Raw genomic sequence first — 22,551 nt, forward strand, 5'->3', positions numbered from 1 at the left:
TAAATATTTGTATAATTTGTAAATACGATAATCAATTTCATTACATTTACATAATTCACAAGATATTTCTTAAATAAATTTGAACAAAGCAACTCAAATCAAATAAAACTGCATTCCAGATTATAAAAGGTCATGAATCAATTCCAAATATCAATTAAACTCCACGTATGTTTATATAATAAAAGCATGTAGAGAGAAGAAGCAAGATTCAATTACTGTTTTTGAACATGTTGCTGATAATACTTTTCCATTGCACTTTTGTTATAACTATTAATAATTGAAAGATATAAAAATTGCTAATTACGTAAAAGAAAAAAATTATATTAATATATTCTTGCGCAATTTGTTTATTTCGTCGATTTAAATTTGGCTCTCAATTTTTAAAGGATGGCGACCCTGCGAATCACAATTAAATCCAATATGACATCTCTATTATCAAATTTTGACATTTGTCGCAATAACCAATTGTAAATATTTTAATAATATTAATTTGTAACGAATGATTTTAAAAATGAAATTTAAGTTGAAAGTGTTTCTAAATCATCAAGAATAAATTAAATATGTTATTTTTATATAATATTTTTATTAAAAATCATGTTAATAATAGGTAAATATTTACAATATAGAATATTGCTATTTTTAATTATATAAAATGTTCTTGGAGATTTCTTTTTTATTTTTTATTATTTAATAAATAGTGATGTTTATCTTTAAATTTTTTAATTTTAGCACTGTTTTGAGGTTAAAGAGAAAATGAGTGTTGCAGATGATAAAGCAAATCTTTCCCTTGGTGCTATGCTTAATAAAAATCAAAGACTTTTTCTTGGACTGTTTGTGTTACTGTTAGTAGATATTATATGGGTTTCGTCATCAGAGCTAACTAAAGTAAGAGATAACTATAAATGTTTATTAAATTAAACATTTGTTATCATGTATTAAACATTACTTTTGTTTTCAGTATATATATCATAACCAAGAGTATGAAAAACCATTTTTTTCTACATACTTAAAAACATCATTGTTTACATTCTATTTATTTGGTCTATGCCTGTGGCCTCCATGGAGAGACTATTATACAAATGTAGATCCCTATAAAAGTCCTTCTTACTTATTGGTTTCTGAACCACATGATGATGAGAACTTTACAGTGGAAGACAATTCTCCAACAAGTTTAGGAGAACCTGTATTTGTTCCTGTTAAAACCCCTAATAGAGAAACATGTTCCGAAGATATGCATCAAGCGGATTGTACTTCCGACAGTGATGATGGAAGTATTAGAAGTGTTAGATTTAATAAATTAGCTGAGGTGAATAATAAATTCCTAAGTTGTGATATTTATTCTAAAATTGATTTACACTTATTAGAAATGCTTTATTATTTATCTTAATTTATACTTATGCTTAAGGTACGGCAAATGCCTGATAATGGAGCAACAGAAGCATTATTGGCAAGATTATCTTACCACGCAAGTTTAAGGGCAAGCGAGGCTGCACGGCGGGCCGCAAATCGTTTGCCCACACAAAGAATAGCAAAAATTGCTTTGTTATTCTGCTTATTGGTAAGCTTTGATACAATTTTAAAACACATTTATATAAGTAATACTTTTTATTAAACTTTAGATTTTTCCATTAGGATGTCTATTTATAAAAAAACAAAAATACAAAATAGAGTAAGTTTTCTAAGATACAAAGCATAATACTGGTTGCTTCTTATTTTTTCTTAAGTATATAATTATCCAAAATAGAGTAAGTTTTCTAAGATATAAAGCATAATACTGGTTGGTTCTTATTTTTTCTTAAGTATATAATTATCCATCACCTTCTGCAATGTCATTTTGTATTTTGGGTTACTTAACAAAACTTTAATATAATTCACATCATTCGTAGACAAAAATAATGATAATGTGAGTTCAGTACTATTTGATGCCTGGAATTGCTCAACAATGTCTAAGATTTTTTTATTCTGATAAGTTTCCAGTGTTTCATCTTTTTTTGATGGATTCTGATCAGGCTTCAAATTGAATATTTTTGCACATATAGCCTTTTCTTGCTTAGTTTCTTGTTCTATTAAATCTACTAGATTTATTAATCGTTTGTTAATATCTTCATCAGTTGGTTTCAAATTTTTTGCTTTCATCAATAAGGCTTTTGCACGTTCATATTCTCCTAGGTTTTGTAATGCAATTGCCTTTTGGTACAAAACTTTGCAATTAGTGTTGATATTAGTGATTCTAGCTAACTCATTGCACATAATGCAAGCTCTTTTAGGATTATTTCGTTTGTTATAACAAACTGCCAAATTTGTGTAGAGTTTTATTAGCAAAGCCTTCTGCATTTCTTGTTCTGCCTCACAACTTTGTTGAGAAAATTCCATAATATTTACTGCCTTATGAAAATATTTCAAAGTTGCTTCTAAATTGTTGAGCTTAAATGCTTCCAGCCCATTTTGATGTAAAGATTTCGCATACTTGTACACATCTTCAAATTTTTTCTCAGTACTCTGTTGGCTTTTATACATAATAGAATCCTTATAATGTTCAATTACTCTGACAACATTAATATAAAATAGCGCATCAGCTTTTGGTCTTACACGTGGGGGACAACCAGCCTCTCCAAAAAGTAATGTATAAGACACAAGAAATTCAGCTTCTTCACCTTGAGTCATAGTTTTCACAGCTTCTTCTATTCCTGGCAATATCTCTCCTTCACCAATAATAAATGACTAGAAATAATAATTTTTTTAATGAAATCTTTAGAGGTTTGAAAGGTGTTCAAATTAAAGTTAAGATAGTTACTTTTGGGTCTTCACGCAGCAGAGTTGAATCAAAAGATACATTCTCACCATCCCAAAATCCATTATAATGGATTAGAACATGAGCACCTGGAAATGGGTATCTTATAATATCATTTATTATGGATTATAAAATGTTCTATTACCTTCAGCTACTTTTGCTCCGTACCCTTGCTTGAGAAGGGCTTTTTTTATCAATCCCGTATCATCTACATTGGTCATGCGTGCTGATATTTCTTCAAAGCTCTGTTCTCCCGGAGCACCTCTTTCATAGCTTTCCTTGCGAGATGGAGTTTCAAAAAAGTCATTCTCATAGTAATCATAAACCCTTTTCTCTGGATTATTGTCTAAAGTTATGGTTACACCCTTGTCCAATAAATCACTATAATTATATAAGAAGACTTTGAGAACATGTACTGATATATTTACATATAGGAAAGTAAGAATTACGTTTAAAATGGATTGCAATTTACAAAGGCTATGCAAAAAAAAAATCACTCAAAATATATAAAAATATATTTCAATGAATTTCTTAAAAAAGGCAAGGATTTAAACAAAATCGTTAACGAAGTAATACTACATTAATTCGTTTACAACCATAACTTGAATCAAGTTTAATGAAAGTTTAAGTAGACGTTAAATAACCTAGAAGTTCAGTTATGCTAAACAATTTTATTATAATATTACTATCGACAAGTATACCTCAATTTAAAGCCTTCTGTCAGAATGTCTCCTGGGATATCCATGTTGTCCATTGTTATTGTCAATTATTATTTAAAATCTAATAAGTGACAATTATAAAATAATGCTTTTGGTGTACACAAATGTATGCAAGAAACGTGCGTGGTGTTAAAACCAAAACATGCAAAAGTGTCCTGCTTCGTGATTGGTTCAATTTACAGTACGCATGACATCTTTTTTATGATTGGTCCATAGCTCACACGTGGTCACCACATGACCTTGCAAATTCGATGGAAGAACTGAAATATGAATAATGGCTTCATTCATAAAGATAAAATAAAATTTGATACAATATTATTTTATATAATGTTTTTACTGAATTATATTAAAATTTACATAATTCCGTATTATTACGACAAATCTTAATACAATTTTCACAGCGTCTAGCACAATTTTAATACTATCTATTATTTTGAAATATATATTGAAGTTTTAAATTTTAATCACCATTTAAAATGTTCTTATGTTAAATTCTAATAATAGAACTGTAATATTCACCCTTTGCATAATCAATTCAATCACTCTTTAATATAGTAAGATATAACTAGCTGTAAGTGGAATTCTGTCTTAAGGCAATTAGGGCATCGTGCCTTAAGGCAAATTGCTGGAACTTCCCGTACCAAATATTATTATTTTTTTTAAAAACGATTAACATTTTTGAAAAAAAATTACTTCGAAAAAATAAGATTTTTGAGAAACTATAAATTTGACAAAAAATTACTTTTTTTTTTGAAAAAAAAAATTGAAAAAAATTTTTTTTTTATTTTTTTTTTTAATTTTTTTTTGAAAAAAAATGTTTTCATTATTTCGACATATGTTGGAGGATCTGATTTTTTTTTCAAAGCAATCGTACTGCTTTAACTGCATAGAGACAAAATATAAAGCGCGTAAGCGCCGCGCCGCCGTCTAACGCATAAACATTGGTACGGAACCCATAGGAATGTAAACCAAATTTACTTATTGTTAAAATCTCTATAAAATATCTGATAATTTGATGTGCATATGTCTAATGATCATTTTTGACCGCCAAATGTCATTTTTTTTTTTACTTTTTTCATTAGTTCTCCGAAACCGCTAGACCTGCCTTTATGAAAATTTGATCGGTTCTTCACTTTGTCAATACAAGTAAAATGTTTTTTGAATTATTAAAATTGGACTCTCCGTTCTCTTAAAAACTGAGTTACCGTTTTCGGCACTTTTTGCCCCGTATCTTCGGAACGGCTAGACCTGCCTTTGCCAAAAACTAATCAGCACGTCTCCTTATCAATAAGAATCGAATGTTCTTTGAATTATTCAAATCGGTTGATCGGTGTTCCCGAAATCGTCGACGAAAATTTGTATCCGCACATACATACACACACACACACACATACATCCATTTTTTCTAAGGTATGCCAAAATATTCAGAAACCTTTGAAACGTCGAGAAATGCAAAAATTTTCATTTTCGATTTTTTTGCGATTACTATAACTTGCCCTACGGGAAGTTAATAATGGCTTCATTCAAGATAAAATTTGATACAATATTATTTTATATAATGTTTTTACTGAATTATATTAAAATTTACATAATTCTGTATTATTACAACAAATCTTAATACAATTTTCACAGCGACTAGCACAATTTTAATACTATCTATTATTTTGAAACCAAATACTTATTTTTAATTAAAATATATATATTTTTAAATATATATTGAAGTTCTAAATCTTAATCACCATTTAAAACATTCTTATGTTAAATTCTAATAATAGAACTGTAATATTCACCCTTTACATAATCAATTCAATCACTCTTTAATATAGTTAAGATATAATAATTATAATTTCATGTTCTTACCATGTATTTATTATTTCACAGTGGTTTGCTGCTAATTACACATTTCAGCTGGCATTATCACAAACAGAAGCTGCTACGGTTACAGTTTTATCTTCAACGTCAAGTTTATTCACACTTGTTTTAGCTGCTTTATTCCCTTCTAATATCGGAGATAGATTTACTATATCCAAATTAATTGCAGTTTGTTTAAGCATCACAGGTGTTGTGAGTGTCAAACTATTTTTTCATATTCAAATTTCAATAATGTCTTCATTTATGTTATTACTATTCTTACGATTTATTCTATTATGTTTATAGGCTTTAGTGACATTTTCTGACATACAAATAGATAAAAAAGTACCTACAGGTGTTGTATTGGCTTTAGTCAGCGCACTATTTTATGCAGCCTATCTTGTATTTCTTAGACGCAAAGTTGACCATGAAGATAAAATGGACATTCCACTATTTTTTGGTAAATAACTACTCATTTGTTTTTATCCTTAAAGATAATATAGTCTCAGAATTACCCTTATGAATATACTTTCAGGTTTTGTAGGTTTATTTAATCTAGTTTTGTTATGGCCAGCATTATTCATATTTCATTATAGCAACTTGGAAATGTTTGAGTGGCCGACTAGACAACAATGGTTATTTTTATTAGCAAATGGTATTGTGGGTACAGTACTTTCAGAAGTTTTATGGCTGTGGTGAGATAAATAAAAAAATCAATAGTTTATTTTATAGATTTAATTAAAACTTATGTTATTATTTTAGGGGTTGTTTTCTAACATCTTCCTTAATTGCAACAGTTGCGATATCTTTAACAATACCAATGTCGATGCTGGCAGATGTATTACTAAAACGAGTAAACTATTCAATGATGTTTTATCTGGGAACTGTTCCGATGCTTGTAGCATTTTTTGCTGTAACATTATTAGCTCATTATGACAATTGGGATCCTGTGATGGCTATTATTAAGAGACTGTACAAATTTATTTGTAAAAAAAGACAACAACTCAGGTACAATAAAATCAAGTCCTTTATTGTAAATGAAATATGTAAACAATTCGATAGTTAATATATACAATCACTTAAGATTAGTTTTTATCAACTACTTCTATTACTTCAAAATTTTATTCTTTTGTGAAAATGTCAATTAAATTTTTTAACATCTAGTGTATTGAGTTAATTTTAATTATTCATTGTTTAATTTTAGATTAAAGGATTTTGATGAACAAACAGAAGCTTTAATAGGAATAAATTCTGGAGATCATGAAGCATAAAGTTTTATTAAAATTTTATTCAAATATAAATCTGTAGGTATTGTACATTTACTGTAAATTTGTGATGATTTATGAGAAGTATTAATTCATTAAATAGTAAATTTTTGTATATAAAATCCTAAATATTTATATAAATAAATTATATTGATAGTAAATAGTTGCGATAGAATAAAAAAAACAATAATGCAAGTACTCTAAATTTTAATCACAAATAAGCATTCCTATTTATATAAAAGCAGTTAATACAAATTAGTTGAGTCTTTATTTTGTTAAGTTTATTTTATTTATGTTTAGGAATTATTTATATTTATCAAGTTATTTAAAAACGTATTTTAAAATTTGATTTATCATGGCCGAATAATCACTTTGATACTAGTCAAATTTATTTTTGCATTCATTAAAACTTTGCAGGATTTGTATTATTTTAGTGCACTCTTTTAATTTTATAAAAATAAATTTATATGATTTTAAATTTTATATTTTTTCATTAATTAGTTCTAATATAAGTTATAGAAACCAGATGTTAGCCTTATTTTTGACACATATAATAAAATTACATGTATAAAATAATAAATAATAAGTATTACTTTACGCTCAATTACAATCTTTATATTATTAAATATAAATTATGTACTATAAAATATGTGATGAACTTCAGAATGTAATTTTTATGTTAGTATTATAAATAGACTGTATTGGAACGTATATTAAAAACTTATGTGCTAAATTATGCATTAGTACCTATATTTTTGAAATGATGAGTACATATATGTATAGATATGGTATAGATGCATGTTATAGAACGACATGAATTTAATATGTTATAAATGAAAATATATTATGTTCAAAAATAATGAATATGAAATAAAATAGCCGTTTGTTTTTAAAATGTGTCTAACTTGTATAGTTTAACTTCCCAAAGAAGTGGATTATTCTTGGCATCATTCAAGCCAAGAAATATAAACATGAAATATGAACTAAAATGTATGCATTTGTTTTATTATTAATTAAACTAAATTTTATTTTATTTAGTTTAGTTTTATTATTAATTAAATTAAATTAATTTATTATTAATTTGTTTTATTATTAATTAAATGAATTTTTTTATTAATTATTGAATTAAATTAATTCAATTATTAATATTATTTCATTTATATTTTAAATACTTAATTAAGTATGCTAAATAGCTTAATGTACTTTGTCAAATTAATTGCCAAATTAATCATTAATTGTCCATCCAATAAAATCTGCACTATTTACTATTAATAATGAAAATGTTTGCGTTAATCGATCTCATTGTAATATTACTTGATATCTGTTTACTTTGTTGATGGATGTCCCTAATATATACTACTTTTATTATTATTATATATTGTGTACTCTTCTTTTATTTATGTATCGTGAATATATGGAGTGCTTGCATATACATTTAGGCGTTATAAAGGGAATGGGAATAAAGGCTATGGGAATCTTATAGGAATTTGATACCTTTCTATTTTTATTATAATATTTGAAATGAACCGAGTGGTGAATTGAAAATATTTAGTTAGTTAAAGAAAATATTTGAAATATATTATTAGACAAATATATTACAAAAATAACTAACATGTTTGAGAAAATTTGTACCAAATTGGATGATATGATTCCCTCAATATAATTAACCAGGAGTAACCAGGTATAACTTCCTTAATAGATAGATGTGCTATGGGAATCTTATAGGAAGATGACATATTTTTAACTTCCCGTAGGGTAAGTTACTGTAATGGGCCGAAAATCGGAATTGAAATTTTTTACATTTCTCGACGTTTTGAAGGTTTCTGAACGTTTTGGCATACTTCAGAAAAAATGGATGTGTGTGTGTGTGTATGTATGTATGGATACAAATTTTCGCCCACGTTTTCGGGCGCACGAATCAACCGATTTGATTGGTTCAAAAAACATTCGATTTCTATTGATAGGGAAAAGAGCTGATTAGTTTTTGGCGAAGCCAGCCGTTTCGGGGATACGGAGCAACGAGTGCAGAAAATAGAAATGTTTTTGAGAGAACGGAGCATCCGATTTGAATGATCTAAAAAACATTCAATTAGTAATGATTGGGAGAAGGGGTTATTAGTTTTTCGCAAAGGCAGGCCCAGCCATTTCGGAGATACAGAGCTAAATGTACAAAAAATGGCAGTTTTTGAGAGAACTAAGCGTCGATTCAATTGATTCAAAGAACTTTCTGCTTGTCTTAACAAAATAATTGATTTTGAAAAAAAAAATTTTTTTTTTTTTAAATTTTTTGTATGTCGAAAATAATTCAGATTTTATTTTTAATTCTGACTATAGTTCTAATATACTTTAAACAAATAATTTCAACTCTGCAATTCAGTTGATATAATTCTTATAAATATTAGACAATGTTACAATATTTATAATAATCTATTTGAAAACATTCAATATTCCTCGAACATTTCGTTACGGTACGGGAAGTTCCAGCAATTTGCCTTAAGGCACGATGCCACCCACCCCACTAGTTATATTTTATGTTATATTTGAAATGAATCACAAAAGTGGATTGAAAATATTTGATTAAAATTATTGAATAAATTTGTAACAAAATAACTAACATATTTAGAAAAACTGAATAATATGCGCAATGGTTTCTATCAATATAAAGCTCCCATACTTAATATATTCATTAAGTCGATTATTTAATACACATCATATGATATGCCAATAATGCATAAATCGACTATTAATTGTAATTTATATATTTTGTATAATTTAACTATCTTATCTATGAAAACTACCATCTTATTAATTTTCGATTCCTGTCTTGTATGCATACATTTGTATCAGGTAATACTTCGAATTTGCCCTCGCCGCATGTTAAGATAACCTTGAACTGATTGTATACTAATTCTAATTTCTAATTGTACTTTTATGATTCACTGTTCAAATCGTCTGACATTTTGATATTGTATAACATGTTTGCATAACAGGTTGAATAATACATTATTTATGAATAACCAAGTTAATAAATATTAATATGGTAGATTGTCAGTGTGCTGTTTTGATGCCCGTCATCGTGGCTATTGGAGTAATTGTCGGTGTAATTGTTTTAAAGAAAGTGCTAAATAAATCTAAAAAACCGGGCGTTAAAAAGACACTTCTAGATCCCAATGTAAAATATGCTTTACCTTTGATAGAAAAAGAAGAAATAAGTCATGATACTAGGAGATACAGATTTGGATTACCTTCTGCTGAACATGTTTTAGGACTTCCAGTGGGTCAGCACATACATTTGTCTGCAACAATTAATGATGAACTTACAGTACGTTCATACACACCTATTACAAGCGATGACCATAAGGGATATGTGGATTTAGTTGTTAAAGTTTATTTTAAAAATGTACATCCCAAGTTTCCAGAAGGTGGCAAACTGAGTCAACATTTAGAGTCTTTAGAATTGGGTGATACAATTGATGTGCGAGGTCCATCAGGAAGACTGATTTATTTAGGTGCTGGAAATTTTTCAATCAAAAAGTTACGTAAAGATCCACCTGCTCTAGTTCATGCAAAACGAGTAAATATGATAGCTGGTGGTACAGGAATTACACCAATGCTTCAGTTAGTTGAGGAAATTGTTAAAAAACCCTCAGATCAAACTGAAATCGCTTTGATATTTGCAAACCAGACTGAAAAGGATATATTAGTGCGTGATAGATTGGAAGAAATTGCTAAAAATGATCCAACTCAATTTAAATTATGGTATACTCTTGATAGCCCACCAGACAATTGGAAATATAGCACTGGTTTTATAAACTCAGACATGATTGCAGAACATTTGTTTCCTCCTTCCGATGATACTCTAGTGCTTATGTGTGGTCCTCCACCAATGATCAAATTTGCATGCCAGCCTAGTCTGGATAAATTAGGATATAATCCTGAAATGAGATTTGCCTATTAATTTAGTTATGTACATATTTCAGATATTATTTTTATACAAATATTTATTGAAATGTTATTATGTATATAAGAGAGAAAAGACACTTATGGCATTCTGGTATTTATGTTCATTTTAATAGTAAGCTTTTTTATTTATAGAATGTAATTTAAATTGTATCCTGGTAGAAAGTGCTTTATAAAAGACTATTGATAAAAGACTTTTTTAAAATATATGTTTATAATTGTTGTTTTAATTTCTTTCCGAATCTCCTAGAATACTTAATAAATACTTTCTTATATTAAAATAGTTTTGTCTGCAGAATACTAAAAGTTTCCTAAATATTAATTAGAGATGAGATGTTACTCTCCTTATAAGTAATTACAATATTGAATGTGTAAAACAAGTTAATGAAATGATTTTCAAATATCATTAAATTGAAAGCATTAAATTTTACTCTTTGGTAGATTGAGAAGTAACAAAGTTAAATTAATAATTTATAACTTGTGGTGTATGGCATCGTGTCTTAAGGCAAATTGCTGGAAACTCGAGTTACCGTTTTTGGCACTTTTTGCCCCGTATCTTCGAAACGGCTAGACAAGACCTGCCTATGCCAAAAGCTAATCAGCACGTCTCCTTATTAATAGGAATCGAATGTTTTTTGAATAATTGAAATCGGTTGAACCGTGTTTCCGAAATCGACGACGAAAATTTATATCTGCACATACACACACACATACACATATACACACATTCATTTTTTCTGAGGTATGTCAAAATGTTCAGAAACCCCTGAAACGTAAAGATATATAAAAATTTACATTTTCGATTTTTTTGCAATTAATATAACATGCCCTAGGGGAAGTCAAGTATTAGATTTTTATAGATTGTGGAGTAACAAAACTAGATTAATAATTATAAATTAAAAATACAAGTTTTCAATATTTGATTTTTAACGTACTTTAAAACGTTTTGGAGAGGAATTCAAAAGCGAACATAATGGTTGTTGAGGTAGGTCCGCAATACTGAGCACGTGCTCAAAGCTTAAGAGACTTTATTGTACTTTTGATGTTTCTTTAAACAATGTATAAAAAGAGCATTTAATTATTCCAGTTAATGTTTAGACTTGAAATTAAATAAATAGGCAAAATATCATTCAAAAACATTGACAGAAAAGTCCAATTTTCTCAGATATTTAAGTACATTGTTATCTACAAGAAAAAGAAAATTACAAAAAATTTAAAAGTATACTACTTATATAATTACAGGCGGAGAACTTATGCCAAATATTAAAAATGTTTAAATTAAATTGAGTTTAAAAGCCATTAAAAGCGTTAAATTTTGCTGGTTTGTTTCTGGACTAAAATACCTTCTCAGTCTTTTATCATCTGGTAACACCAATTTTTTCGCCGGCTCGTCAGGTCAGTAGCACGTTGTTGACGTCTGATACGAAGAACTGATTGCATCATTTAAATCACAATATGCTATAAAGATTTTTATAAAATATTTATTAAACTACACTGTGTAATTCTCGAATAATTTTTAAAACTTATTTTACTCTTAATTTCAATTCAATAAATTATCAAAATGGTGTTGGATTTGGATTTATTTCGTGCCGACAAAGGTGGAAACCCGGACAAAATTCGGGAAAATCAAACTAAAAGGTTCAAAGATGTAGGTTTAGTAGAAGAAGTGATAAATCAAGATTCCTTATGGAGACAATTGAGACATAAAGCGGACAATTGGAATAAATTGAAAAATGTGTGTAGTAAAAGCCGTAGGAGAAAAGATGAAAAAGAAAGAACCTGTGGGTTCAGATGCAGACCCTGTTCCAGACAATGTGAAGGAAAATCTAGATAGCTTGACCAATGATTTATTAGTCCCATTAACTGTCAATCAGATTAAAAAGGTATAAGATTTATTTCATAATTCCTTTCTCTTGTCAACAATATTTTTACTTTCTATAGGTTCGTACACTTATTGACCAAGCAGTCGTTCAAAATGAACAAGATTTGGCTGAAGCAATGCAAAAACGCAATTCTGCTTTAAGAGAAGTTGGTAATCATTTACATGATTCAGTTCCCGTTAGTAATGATGAAGATGAAAATAAAGTAGAACGCACATGGGGTGATTGCACAAAAAAGACTAAATACTCTCATGTTGATCTTATTTGCATGATTGATGGTATGGCTAATATTATTTTAACATAATCTTTGTTATCACAATATACTCAACTTATTTTTATCATATGACTACTTCTTAGGAATGGATGGAGAAAGAGGTGCAACTGTATCTGGAGGTCGTGGTTATTACTTAACAGGTCCTGCTGTATTTTTGGAGCATGCTTTAATACAGCATGCGTTACATTTGCTATGGAACAAAGGATACAAACCACTCTATACACCATTCTTTATGCGTAAAGAGGTATTCAAATTTTGCCATAAATTTTGCAAGTTTTTCCTTTATAGTTGTGCTATTGATATGGATCCAAATTATTACATTTGCTATAGAATAAAGCATACAAACCTCTCTATATTCCATTCTTTATGCGTAAAGAGGTCTTTAAATTTTGCCATAAATTTTGTAATTTTTCCTTTATAGTAGTGTTATGAACAATAGATCCAAATTATTACATTAGCTATGGAATTAGAATAGAAACCTCTCTATATTCCATTCTTTATGCGTGAAGAGGTATTTAAATTTTGCCATAAATTTTGTGAGTTTTTTCTTTATAGTAGTGTTATGGACATAGATCCAAATTATTACATTTGCTATGGAATAAAGGATACAAACCTCTCTATATTCCATTCTTTATGCATAAAGAGGTCTTTAAATTTTGCCATAAATTTTGTGAGTTTTTCCTTTATAGTAGTGTTATGGACATAGATCCAAATTATTACATTTGCTATGGAATAAAGGATACAAACCTCTCTATATTCCATTCTTTATGCATAAAGAGGTCTTTAAATTTTGCCATAAATTTTATGAGTTTTTCCTTTATAGTAGTATTACGGACATAGATCCAAATTATTACATTTGCTATGGAATAAAGGATACAAACCTCTCTATATTCCATTCTTTATGCGTAAAGAGGTATTTAAATTTTGCCATAAATTTGTGAGACTTTCCTTTATAGTAGTGTTATGGACATAGATACAAATTATTACATTAGCTATGGAATAAAGGATACAAACCTCTCTATATTCCATTCTTTATGCGTGAAGAGGTTTTAATTTTGGCATAAACTTTACAAGTTTTTCCTTTATAGTTGTGCTATTGATATGGATCCAAGTTATTCACTCCATTTATTTTTGTAGATCATGCAAGAAGTGGCACAGTTATCACAGTTTGATGAAGAATTATATAAAGTAATTGGCAAGGGTGCAGACAAAGACGATTCTGAGAAATATTTAATTGCAACTTCCGAACAACCAATTGCAGCCTTCCATAGGGATGAATGGATAAGTGAATCTGCATTACCTATTAAGTAATTAAACTAATTTCATTTCCATTAATCATTGTAATATCAGAAATATTTATACATTATACTCATATTTTTCAGATATGCAGGTATATCTACTTGTTTTAGACAAGAAGTAGGATCTCATGGCAGAGATACTAGAGGCATTTTCCGTGTTCATCAGTTTGAAAAGGTGATTATTACTTATTTTAAATATTCCAGTGAGTTATTTATATCCTTGTTTTGTTTTAGGTTGAACAATTTGTACTTACATCTCCTCATGACAATAAATCTTGGGAAATGATGGATGAGATGATTGACAATGCTGAGAAATTTTGTCAGTCTCTAGAAATTCCATATAGGTAAATAATAATAAGATAAATCATATTATTAAACAATATTATTCTCATTCCCATTTTTGCATTATTCACAGGGTAGTTAATATTGTATCTGGTGCACTGAATCATGCTGCTGCAAAAAAATTAGATTTAGAGGCCTGGTTTTCTGGTTCATCTGCATTTAGAGAACTTGTTTCCTGCAGTAACTGTTTGGATTATCAAGCTAGAAGATTACTTGTGAGGTAAAAATACTTGTATTCAAATGATTGCAGTTTCAAATGAGAATTACATATTTTCATTTTACTCTAGGTATGGCCAAACAAAAAAAATGAATGCCGCAATTGATTATGTCCACATGTTAAATGCAACAATGTGTGCAACAACACGTGTGATATGTGCAATTTTGGAAACGCATCAAACTGAAACTGGTATCAAGGTAATACATCCTTTAATTTGCTACAGTAATCAAGTAAATAGTTAATTATTTCATTTTTGAAAAAAACCCACACAGGTTCCAGAAGTACTTCGGAAATATATGCCTGAAGTATATCAAAATGAAATACCATTTGTGAAACCACCACCAATAGAATTGGAACAAAGTGCTAAAAACAAGAAAAAAGCAGAGGGGGATAAACAATAATACTATTAATTTGACCAGCAATCTAATACATATTTATTATAAACATTACATGAAAATAACTAAGCTTATGCTGGCGTAATATCCAACTTGCATTTAATTTTTAATTATTGTTATTTGTATTACTTTACTCATTTTTATATATAAAAATGACATGTTGCTATGTATTTATTCTATAAAGTGATCTTGCAGTACTCTTCTCTTGATCTTTGTATTTTTATTAAATAAAATACAAAATGCAAAATAAAATATTTTATTTTATTTATATGTGATATATATGTGAAATTTCAATTAAATCTAGCTAACATGGTAAGAAGGTAGAATATTACAGTTATGAAATTTTTTCCAGTTTTATGTTTTGAATTTGGAAATGTTACATAAGTTCAATTCAGGGTTCTTGGTGAACTGACTGGTAAATAATTTGCTAATAGTAAATAAAAAGATTTTATAGGTTTTGTTTTATTTTAGAGTTTTGTTTAATGTCGTTTAATGGGGCAGTTCCATGTGATTTTAATTTATGTGAATTTAATTTTGAGTTATAGAAGAAACGGTATTTAAATTTTGCTATCAGCCACATGTGATGGAATAGTTTTAAAAATGTAAGTTATGAGTAAAATATTTATTAATAACAACAAACCTGAATTATGGTTTTATTGAAAAGATTGGAACTTAGTATGAAAAGTAAAAAAAAAAATTAAATTGGAAATAAATATTTTTTTTTAATTAATATTTAATTTATTAGATAAGGAATTGTATAACAATGGTACAAAAAGTGTTGATCAGCCCACAATATGCTATAAAGATTTTATAAAATATTTATTAAACTACACTGTGTAATTCTCGAATAATTTTTAAAACTTATTTTACTCTTAATTTCAATTCAATAAATTATCAAAATGGTGTTGGATTTGGATTTATTTCGTGCCGACAAAGGTGGAAACCCGGACAAAATTCGGGAAAATCAAACTAAAAGGTTCAAAGATGTAGGTTTAGTAGAAGAAGTGATAAATCAAGATTCCTTATGGAGACAATTGAGACATAAAGCGGACAATTGGAATAAATTGAAAAATGTGTGTAGTAAAGCCGTAGGAGAAAAGATGAAAAAGAAAGAACCTGTGGGTTCAGATGCAGACCCTGTTCCAGACAATGTGAAGGAAAATCTAGATAGCTTGACCAATGATTTATTAGTCCCATTAACTGTCAACCAGATTAAAAAGGTATAAGATTTATTTCATAATTCCTTTCTCTTGTCAACAATATTTTTACTTTCTATAGGTTCGTACACTTATTGACCAAGCAGTCGTTCAAAATGAACAAGATTTGGCTGAAGCAATGCAAAAACGCAATTCTGCTTTAAGAGAAGTTGGTAATCATTTACATGATTCAGTTCCCGTTAGTAATGATGAAGATGAAAATAAAGTAGAACGCACATGGGGTGATTGCACAAAAAAGACTAAATACTCTCATGTTGATCTTATTTGCATGATTGATGGTATGGCTAATATTATTTTAACATAATCTTTGTTATCACAATATACTCAACTTATTTTTATCATATGACTACTTCTTAGGAATGGATGGAGAAAGAGGTGCAACTGTATCTGGAGGTCGTGGTTATTACTTAACAGGTCCTGCTGTATTTTTGGAGCATGCTTTAATACAGCATGCGTTACATTTGCTATGGAACAAAGGATACAAACCACTCTATACACCATTCTTTATGCGTAAAGAGGTATTCAAATTTTGCCATAAATTTTGCAAGTTTTTCCTTTATAGTTGTGCTATTGATATGGATCCAAATTATTACATTTGCTATAGAATAAAGCATACAAACCTCTCTATATTCCATTCTTTATGCGTAAAGAGGTCTTTAAATTTTGCCATAAATTTTGTAATTTTTCCTTTATAGTAGTGTTATGAACAATAGATCCAAATTATTACATTAGCTATGGAATTAGAATAGAAACCTCTCTATATTCCATTCTTTATGCGTGAAGAGGTATTTAAATTTTGCCATAAATTTTGTGAGTTTTTTCTTTATAGTAGTGTTATGGACATAGATCCAAATTATTACATTTGCTATGGAATAAAGGATACAAACCTCTCTATATTCCATTCTTTATGCATAAAGAGGTCTTTAAATTTTGCCATAAATTTTGTGAGTTTTTCCTTTATAGTAGTGTTATGGACATAGATCCAAATTATTACATTTGCTATGGAATAAAGGATACAAACCTCTCTATATTCCATTCTTTATGCATAAAGAGGTCTTTAAATTTTGCCATAAATTTTATGAGTTTTTCCTTTATAGTAGTATTACGGACATAGATCCAAATTATTACATTTGCTATGGAATAAAGGATACAAACCTCTCTATATTCCATTCTTTATGCGTAAAGAGGTATTTAAATTTTGCCATAAATTTTGTGAGACTTTCCTTTATAGTAGTGTTATGGACATAGATACAAATTATTACATTAGCTATGGAATAAAGGATACAAACCTCTCTATATTCCATTCTTTATGCGTGAAGAGGTTTTAATTTTGGCATAAACTTTACAAGTTTTTCCTTTATAGTTGTGCTATTGATATGGATCCAAGTTATTCACTCCATTTATTTTTGTAGATCATGCAAGAAGTGGCACAGTTATCACAGTTTGATGAAGAATTATATAAAGTAATTGGCAAGGGTGCAGACAAAGACGATTCTGAGAAATATTTAATTGCAACTTCCGAACAACCAATTGCAGCCTTCCATAGGGATGAATGGATAAGTGAATCTGCATTACCTATTAAGTAATTAAACTAATTTCATTTCCATTAATCATTGTAATATCAGAAATATTTATACATTATACTCATATTTTTCAGATATGCAGGTATATCTACTTGTTTTAGACAAGAAGTAGGATCTCATGGCAGAGATACTAGAGGCATTTTCCGTGTTCATCAGTTTGAAAAGGTGATTATTACTTATTTTAAATATTCCAGTGAGTTATTTATATCCTTGTTTTGTTTTAGGTTGAACAATTTGTACTTACATCTCCTCATGACAATAAATCTTGGGAAATGATGGATGAGATGATTGACAATGCTGAGAAATTTTGTCAGTCTCTAGAAATTCCATATAGGTAAATAATAATAAGATAAATCATATTATTAAACAATATTATTCTCATTCCCATTTTTGCATTATTCACAGGGTAGTTAATATTGTATCTGGTGCACTGAATCATGCTGCTGCAAAAAAATTAGATTTAGAGGCCTGGTTTTCTGGTTCATCTGCATTTAGAGAACTTGTTTCCTGCAGTAACTGTTTGGATTATCAAGCTAGAAGATTACTTGTGAGGTAAAAATACTTGTATTCAAATGATTGCAGTTTCAAATGAGAATTACATATTTTCATTTTACTCTAGGTATGGCCAAACAAAAAAAATGAATGCCGCAATTGATTATGTCCACATGTTAAATGCAACAATGTGTGCAACAACACGTGTGATATGTGCAATTTTGGAAACGCATCAAACTGAAACTGGTATCAAGGTAATACATCCTTTAATTTGCTACAGTAATCAAGTAAATAGTTAATTATTTCATTTTTGAAAAAAACCCACACAGGTTCCAGAAGTACTTCGGAAATATATGCCTGAAGTATATCAAAATGAAATACCATTTGTGAAACCACCACCAATAGAATTGGAACAAAGTGCTAAAAACAAGAAAAAAGCAGAGGGGGATAAACAATAATACTATTAATTTGACCAGCAATCTAATACATATTTATTATAAACATTACATGAAAATAACTAAGCTTATGCTGGCGTAATATCCAACTTGCATTTAATTTTTAATTATTGTTATTTGTATTACTTTACTCATTTTTATATATAAAAATGACATGTTGCTATGTATTTATTCTATAAAGTGATCTTGCAGTACTCTTCTCTTGATCTTTGTATTTTTATTAAATAAAATACAAAATGCAAAATAAAATATTTTATTTTATTTATATGTGATATATATGTGAAATTTCAATTAAATCTAGCTAACATGGTAAGAAGGTAGAATATTACAGTTATGAAATTTTTTCCAGTTTTATGTTTTGAATTTGGAAATGTTACATAAGTTCAATTCAGGGTTCTTGGTGAACTGACTGGTAAATAATTTGCTAATAGTAAATAAAAAGATTTTATAGGTTTTGTTTTATTTTAGAGTTTTGTTTAATGTCGTTTAATGGGGCAGTTCCATGTGATTTTAATTTATGTGAATTTAATTTTGAGTTATAGAAGAAACGGTATTTAAATTTTGCTATCAGCCACATGTGATGGAATAGTTTTAAAAATGTAAGTTATGAGTAAAATATTTATTAATAACAACAAACCTGAATTATGGTTTTATTGAAAAGATTGGAACTTAGTATGAAAAGTAAAAAAAAAAATTAAATTGGAAATAAATATTTTTTTTTAATTAATATTTAATTTATTAGATAAGGAATTGTATAACAATGGTACAAAAAGTGTTGATCAGCCGTTATCGTCACGTTTTTTCCGTAAATGTTTTTAAATTTTGTTCATTTCAAAACATTTAATTCTATTAGAAGAATAGTCTCATTTATAACACTTATCTATGCATAAGTTTTGTATAAAAGTTCAAGTAAAACAGTCAATAAATCAAGTTAATCTGGGATTGGAAAATAAAGTACATTTGTTGATATTATTTAAGTTGATTTGTTAGTTTTTGTCGATCATTTTTATAAGTAATACAAATTTAAATTCAAAGTACTAATTTTCATCGAAATACAAGATATGAAAACTTAAAATCAACAAATGAATAAATATCCCAACTGTGTATCTTTGGTACTCACTAAAAAATAAATTGATATTATGAATCATAAATAAATGTACTCAATTTTATATGTAAATAAAAGGTATTGGGTAATAGTATTACTCAATATATTGACTTTATAAAGCATCGATCATTGTGTGTGGTTTTTGTGTTATTTTATTTTGTGTGTTTTATCAAGTGCATAAGGATCTAAATAATTACTATTTAATTAAATTACTAGATTTATAGTTACTAAGAGAACAATCAAATAAACAGCAAAATGTTTCATACAGTTCGCATATACCTTATTGCATCAAATACTACCTCTTATCTTTCTGATTACAGTTACTGATAGTAAATATTAACAAATGTTCAAAGTATGAAAGATTTGCCATGTAAACGTGTATTACTTTTTCAAATCAGTATTACTTTTTTTCTTATATAAAGTATGTCAGAAATGAATAAATTAATTTCACAAATTCTCTAAACGATGTAATTCTAAACAAAAAAATATAAAACTAAATATATGTATTGTGTTAAAAATATATGGTAACGACAAATAAGTGAATGGTCTAATTAGAAAATAGTTAAATATATAATTAGTGTTATGAATATTATATGAATTTTATAAATTGTAGTGTAGTGTTTGCAATATTTATTTTGTGTCTTATATATTCGATTGATTACTTCGATCGGTTAATTGACCTCAAATATTAATTCAACGTGTAAATAATGATCATACGCAATTATATAAATAAATTAAAAGAAAACGCCGTATAATATCAAAGAGTTCCATTAAAACAACAAAATATAAACAGAACTTTAAGAGCTTCAATTTTAAGAAGTTTTCAGTTAAATGTTTTTATGATGTGAAGCGATGTATGTTCTCACAAGTGAAAATGTGTAATTCTTCGATCAATTTTAGTGTTTTTGTTAAAAACTTTATATTGTTTACTATAGTGTTAAATTTAGTGTGTAGTTTTAATTTAGATGATAAAATACCTTTGATAAAACGAGGCGAGAACAAAAGTTACTTCGGATTTTCTGTTGCCCAGCACAAAGAATTTAAAGGGGATCAAGTTACATCATGGTAAAGAATTAATAATAATAATAATAATATATATATATATATATATATATATATATATATTTAATGCCATTATCATTTTTATTTAATTATTTAAAAGCGGTAAACAGTAATGATTTTTAACTAGTTTTATATTCCCCAGATATTATATTTTATATATTCCGTTTATTCAAAACTATCAAACAATTTATTCAGATTATATTTTATGAATTGTGGCCATACGATATATTATGTACCCAATTTCCCCATGTAAATATTTTACTATTTATTTTACTTTTTGCGAAATATTGCAAAAATATTTTCTTCGACTGTATTAAAATAATCATTTTTTTAGATGGAAAATGAATCAAAATTTTTAACGTATTCTAAATATAAATTCACGGTTTTACCTACTATAATAGATACAAGGTATCATTTTATGATAACGTGAAATGATAAATAAATATTATCAATAATTCAATTTAGACTTGTTAGTCATATATATATTCAAATATTCAAGGCTTAACTATGTCTTTAGTGGAGAAGTTTATTCTGATATATATTTAAAATTTGTAAACTTTTTTCAACTTCAAATGAAATCAACATTATTATAATTCAACATTCGATGTGTATTATCATTCAATAAAAAAAATTAAATAAAGACAAAAACATTGTCACAAAATGTAATCATTTTTTATATTTCGGTTACTCACTTTTCACAAAACAGATAACATATATATATTATCTTGGCGACTTTATTTATTTATTATTATTAGCAATGTTGGTTAAAGATTAGTTTGTTTTATGAAATCATCATGGTAAAACCCAAAGATTTCTTTAGATTTGCATAAATAAAGACATCCGATTTTGAGAATGAGCATATACGCAAATTATTTATTTATTTAACGCTATTATAAACTTTTCTTCGAGACGCGTTACCAAAAATAGATGTAAACTTAAATTATGATTGAGTTAAAATAATAAACTAAATGTGAATTATTATTCTTTATAAATTTACAAAATTTTAATGAAACACAAGTGTAATAATTAATGATTTTGCAAAGTTAAAACGATAATGGATAAAATTAAATTATGTAACAGAAAACTAGTTGGAAAAGGTAGAATTTCATTTTATATATGAACAATAGAAGTTAATATACGATATATTGAAGCTTGCAGACACAAATTAATTTGTGAAATTAAATATCTGAATAAACTTAAATAGTCGATATTTAGAAAATATTACATTAGTGCAGTATACTTTTATTATACATATTATATCACTTTATTTATTTAATTGATTAATATAATTTATCACGTAGTGAGTTTGCTTGTCTTTCAATTTCGTAAAAAGTATTATCTTTGTTAGTCCTGCTTAAACAAAGGCAAAACTTAAGATTAAAACATAAAATGTTTCATGATATCAAAATTTGCTAAATTTCATCATCTGTATAAGTATATTTGTTCGACAAACTCGTCGATAAAAATAAAAGACAGAAATGTTTACAAAAGTCCCGTAGAATGTTTTGAAGAAAAATCTGAAGAATAGAAATTTCAGATATAGATTTAAATAATGGTCATTGCTAGCAAATTGCTCTCCAATTGGGCTCTAATTGGAATACAAGTTTGCAATGAATGAATCTAATTTTTAATTTATATATTTTTA

At 27.6% G+C, this 22,551-nt stretch overlaps 6 protein-coding genes across 8 annotated transcripts in view; 5 read left to right on the forward strand and 1 right to left on the reverse strand.

The window, feature by feature from the left end:
* The first annotated feature begins 786 nt into the window (after positions 1-786).
* LOC113372805 (solute carrier family 35 member F5-like) lies at positions 787-6,759 on the forward strand. 3 transcript variants are annotated; one of them, XM_026613152.1, is made up of 8 exons: positions 787-885; positions 959-1,306; positions 1,406-1,558; positions 5,392-5,574; positions 5,668-5,821; positions 5,897-6,056; positions 6,124-6,394; positions 6,573-6,759. In XM_026613152.1, the coding sequence occupies exons 1-8, from the start codon at positions 796-798 to the stop codon at positions 6,630-6,632; spliced, it is 1,419 nt and encodes a 472-aa protein (XP_026468937.1). In that variant the 5' UTR covers positions 787-795; the 3' UTR covers positions 6,633-6,759. The 3 variants fall into 3 exon arrangements, with proteins under 3 accessions (XP_026468937.1, XP_026468944.1, XP_026468932.1); XM_026613159.1 differs by having other exon boundaries at positions 6,124-6,384; positions 6,566-6,759; XM_026613147.1 differs by having other exon boundaries at positions 6,124-6,369; positions 6,566-6,759.
* LOC113372829 (inactive peptidyl-prolyl cis-trans isomerase shutdown-like) lies at positions 1,708-3,653 on the reverse strand. The gene is made up of 4 exons (XM_026613170.1): positions 3,493-3,653; positions 2,937-3,172; positions 2,795-2,880; positions 1,708-2,721 (listed from the first exon to the last, which is right to left on the reverse strand). Exons 1-4 carry the CDS (start codon positions 3,543-3,545, stop codon positions 1,786-1,788), a joined length of 1,311 nt encoding a protein of 436 aa, XP_026468955.1. The 5' UTR covers positions 3,546-3,653; the 3' UTR covers positions 1,708-1,785.
* A 2,736-nt stretch (positions 6,760-9,495) lies between the features above and the next one.
* On the forward strand, positions 9,496-10,778 carry LOC113375168 (NADH-cytochrome b5 reductase 2). Its single transcript, XM_026615122.1, has one exon. It carries the CDS (start codon positions 9,664-9,666, stop codon positions 10,582-10,584), a length of 921 nt encoding a protein of 306 aa, XP_026470907.1. The 5' UTR covers positions 9,496-9,663; the 3' UTR covers positions 10,585-10,778.
* Positions 10,779-12,147: 1,369 nt separating this feature from the next.
* Positions 12,148-15,073, forward strand: LOC113374366 (serine--tRNA ligase, cytoplasmic-like). The gene is given in 10 exon segments (XM_026614462.1): positions 12,148-12,330; positions 12,332-12,469; positions 12,528-12,744; positions 12,824-12,984; positions 13,878-14,047; positions 14,123-14,213; positions 14,273-14,382; positions 14,454-14,600; positions 14,668-14,794; positions 14,870-15,073. Coding segments are annotated over 10 exon segments (1,473 nt in total). The 3' UTR covers positions 14,999-15,073.
* A 713-nt stretch (positions 15,074-15,786) lies between these two features.
* Positions 15,787-18,813, forward strand: LOC113373694 (serine--tRNA ligase, cytoplasmic-like). The gene is made up of 9 exons (XM_026613975.1): positions 15,787-16,212; positions 16,271-16,487; positions 16,567-16,727; positions 17,622-17,791; positions 17,867-17,957; positions 18,017-18,126; positions 18,198-18,344; positions 18,412-18,538; positions 18,614-18,813. Exons 1-9 carry the CDS (start codon positions 15,892-15,894, stop codon positions 18,740-18,742), a joined length of 1,473 nt encoding a protein of 490 aa, XP_026469760.1. The 5' UTR covers positions 15,787-15,891; the 3' UTR covers positions 18,743-18,813.
* Positions 18,814-20,474: 1,661 nt separating this feature from the next.
* LOC113383599 (integrin alpha-PS1-like) overlaps positions 20,475-22,551 on the forward strand; it is a gene marked incomplete in the record, with an annotated part of 31,697 nt that continues 29,620 nt past the window's right edge. Inside the window, 1 exon segment of the mRNA XM_026621855.1 lies at positions 20,475-20,909. Within this exon segment, the coding sequence (XP_026477640.1) occupies positions 20,701-20,909 (209 nt within the window).

This window comes from Ctenocephalides felis, unplaced genomic scaffold, assembly GCF_003426905.1.
Source record: "Ctenocephalides felis isolate EL2017-DRISC unplaced genomic scaffold, ASM342690v1 CF-g0.4_SCAFFOLD_00845, whole genome shotgun sequence".
Lineage (NCBI taxonomy): Eukaryota > Metazoa > Arthropoda > Insecta > Siphonaptera > Pulicidae > Ctenocephalides > Ctenocephalides felis.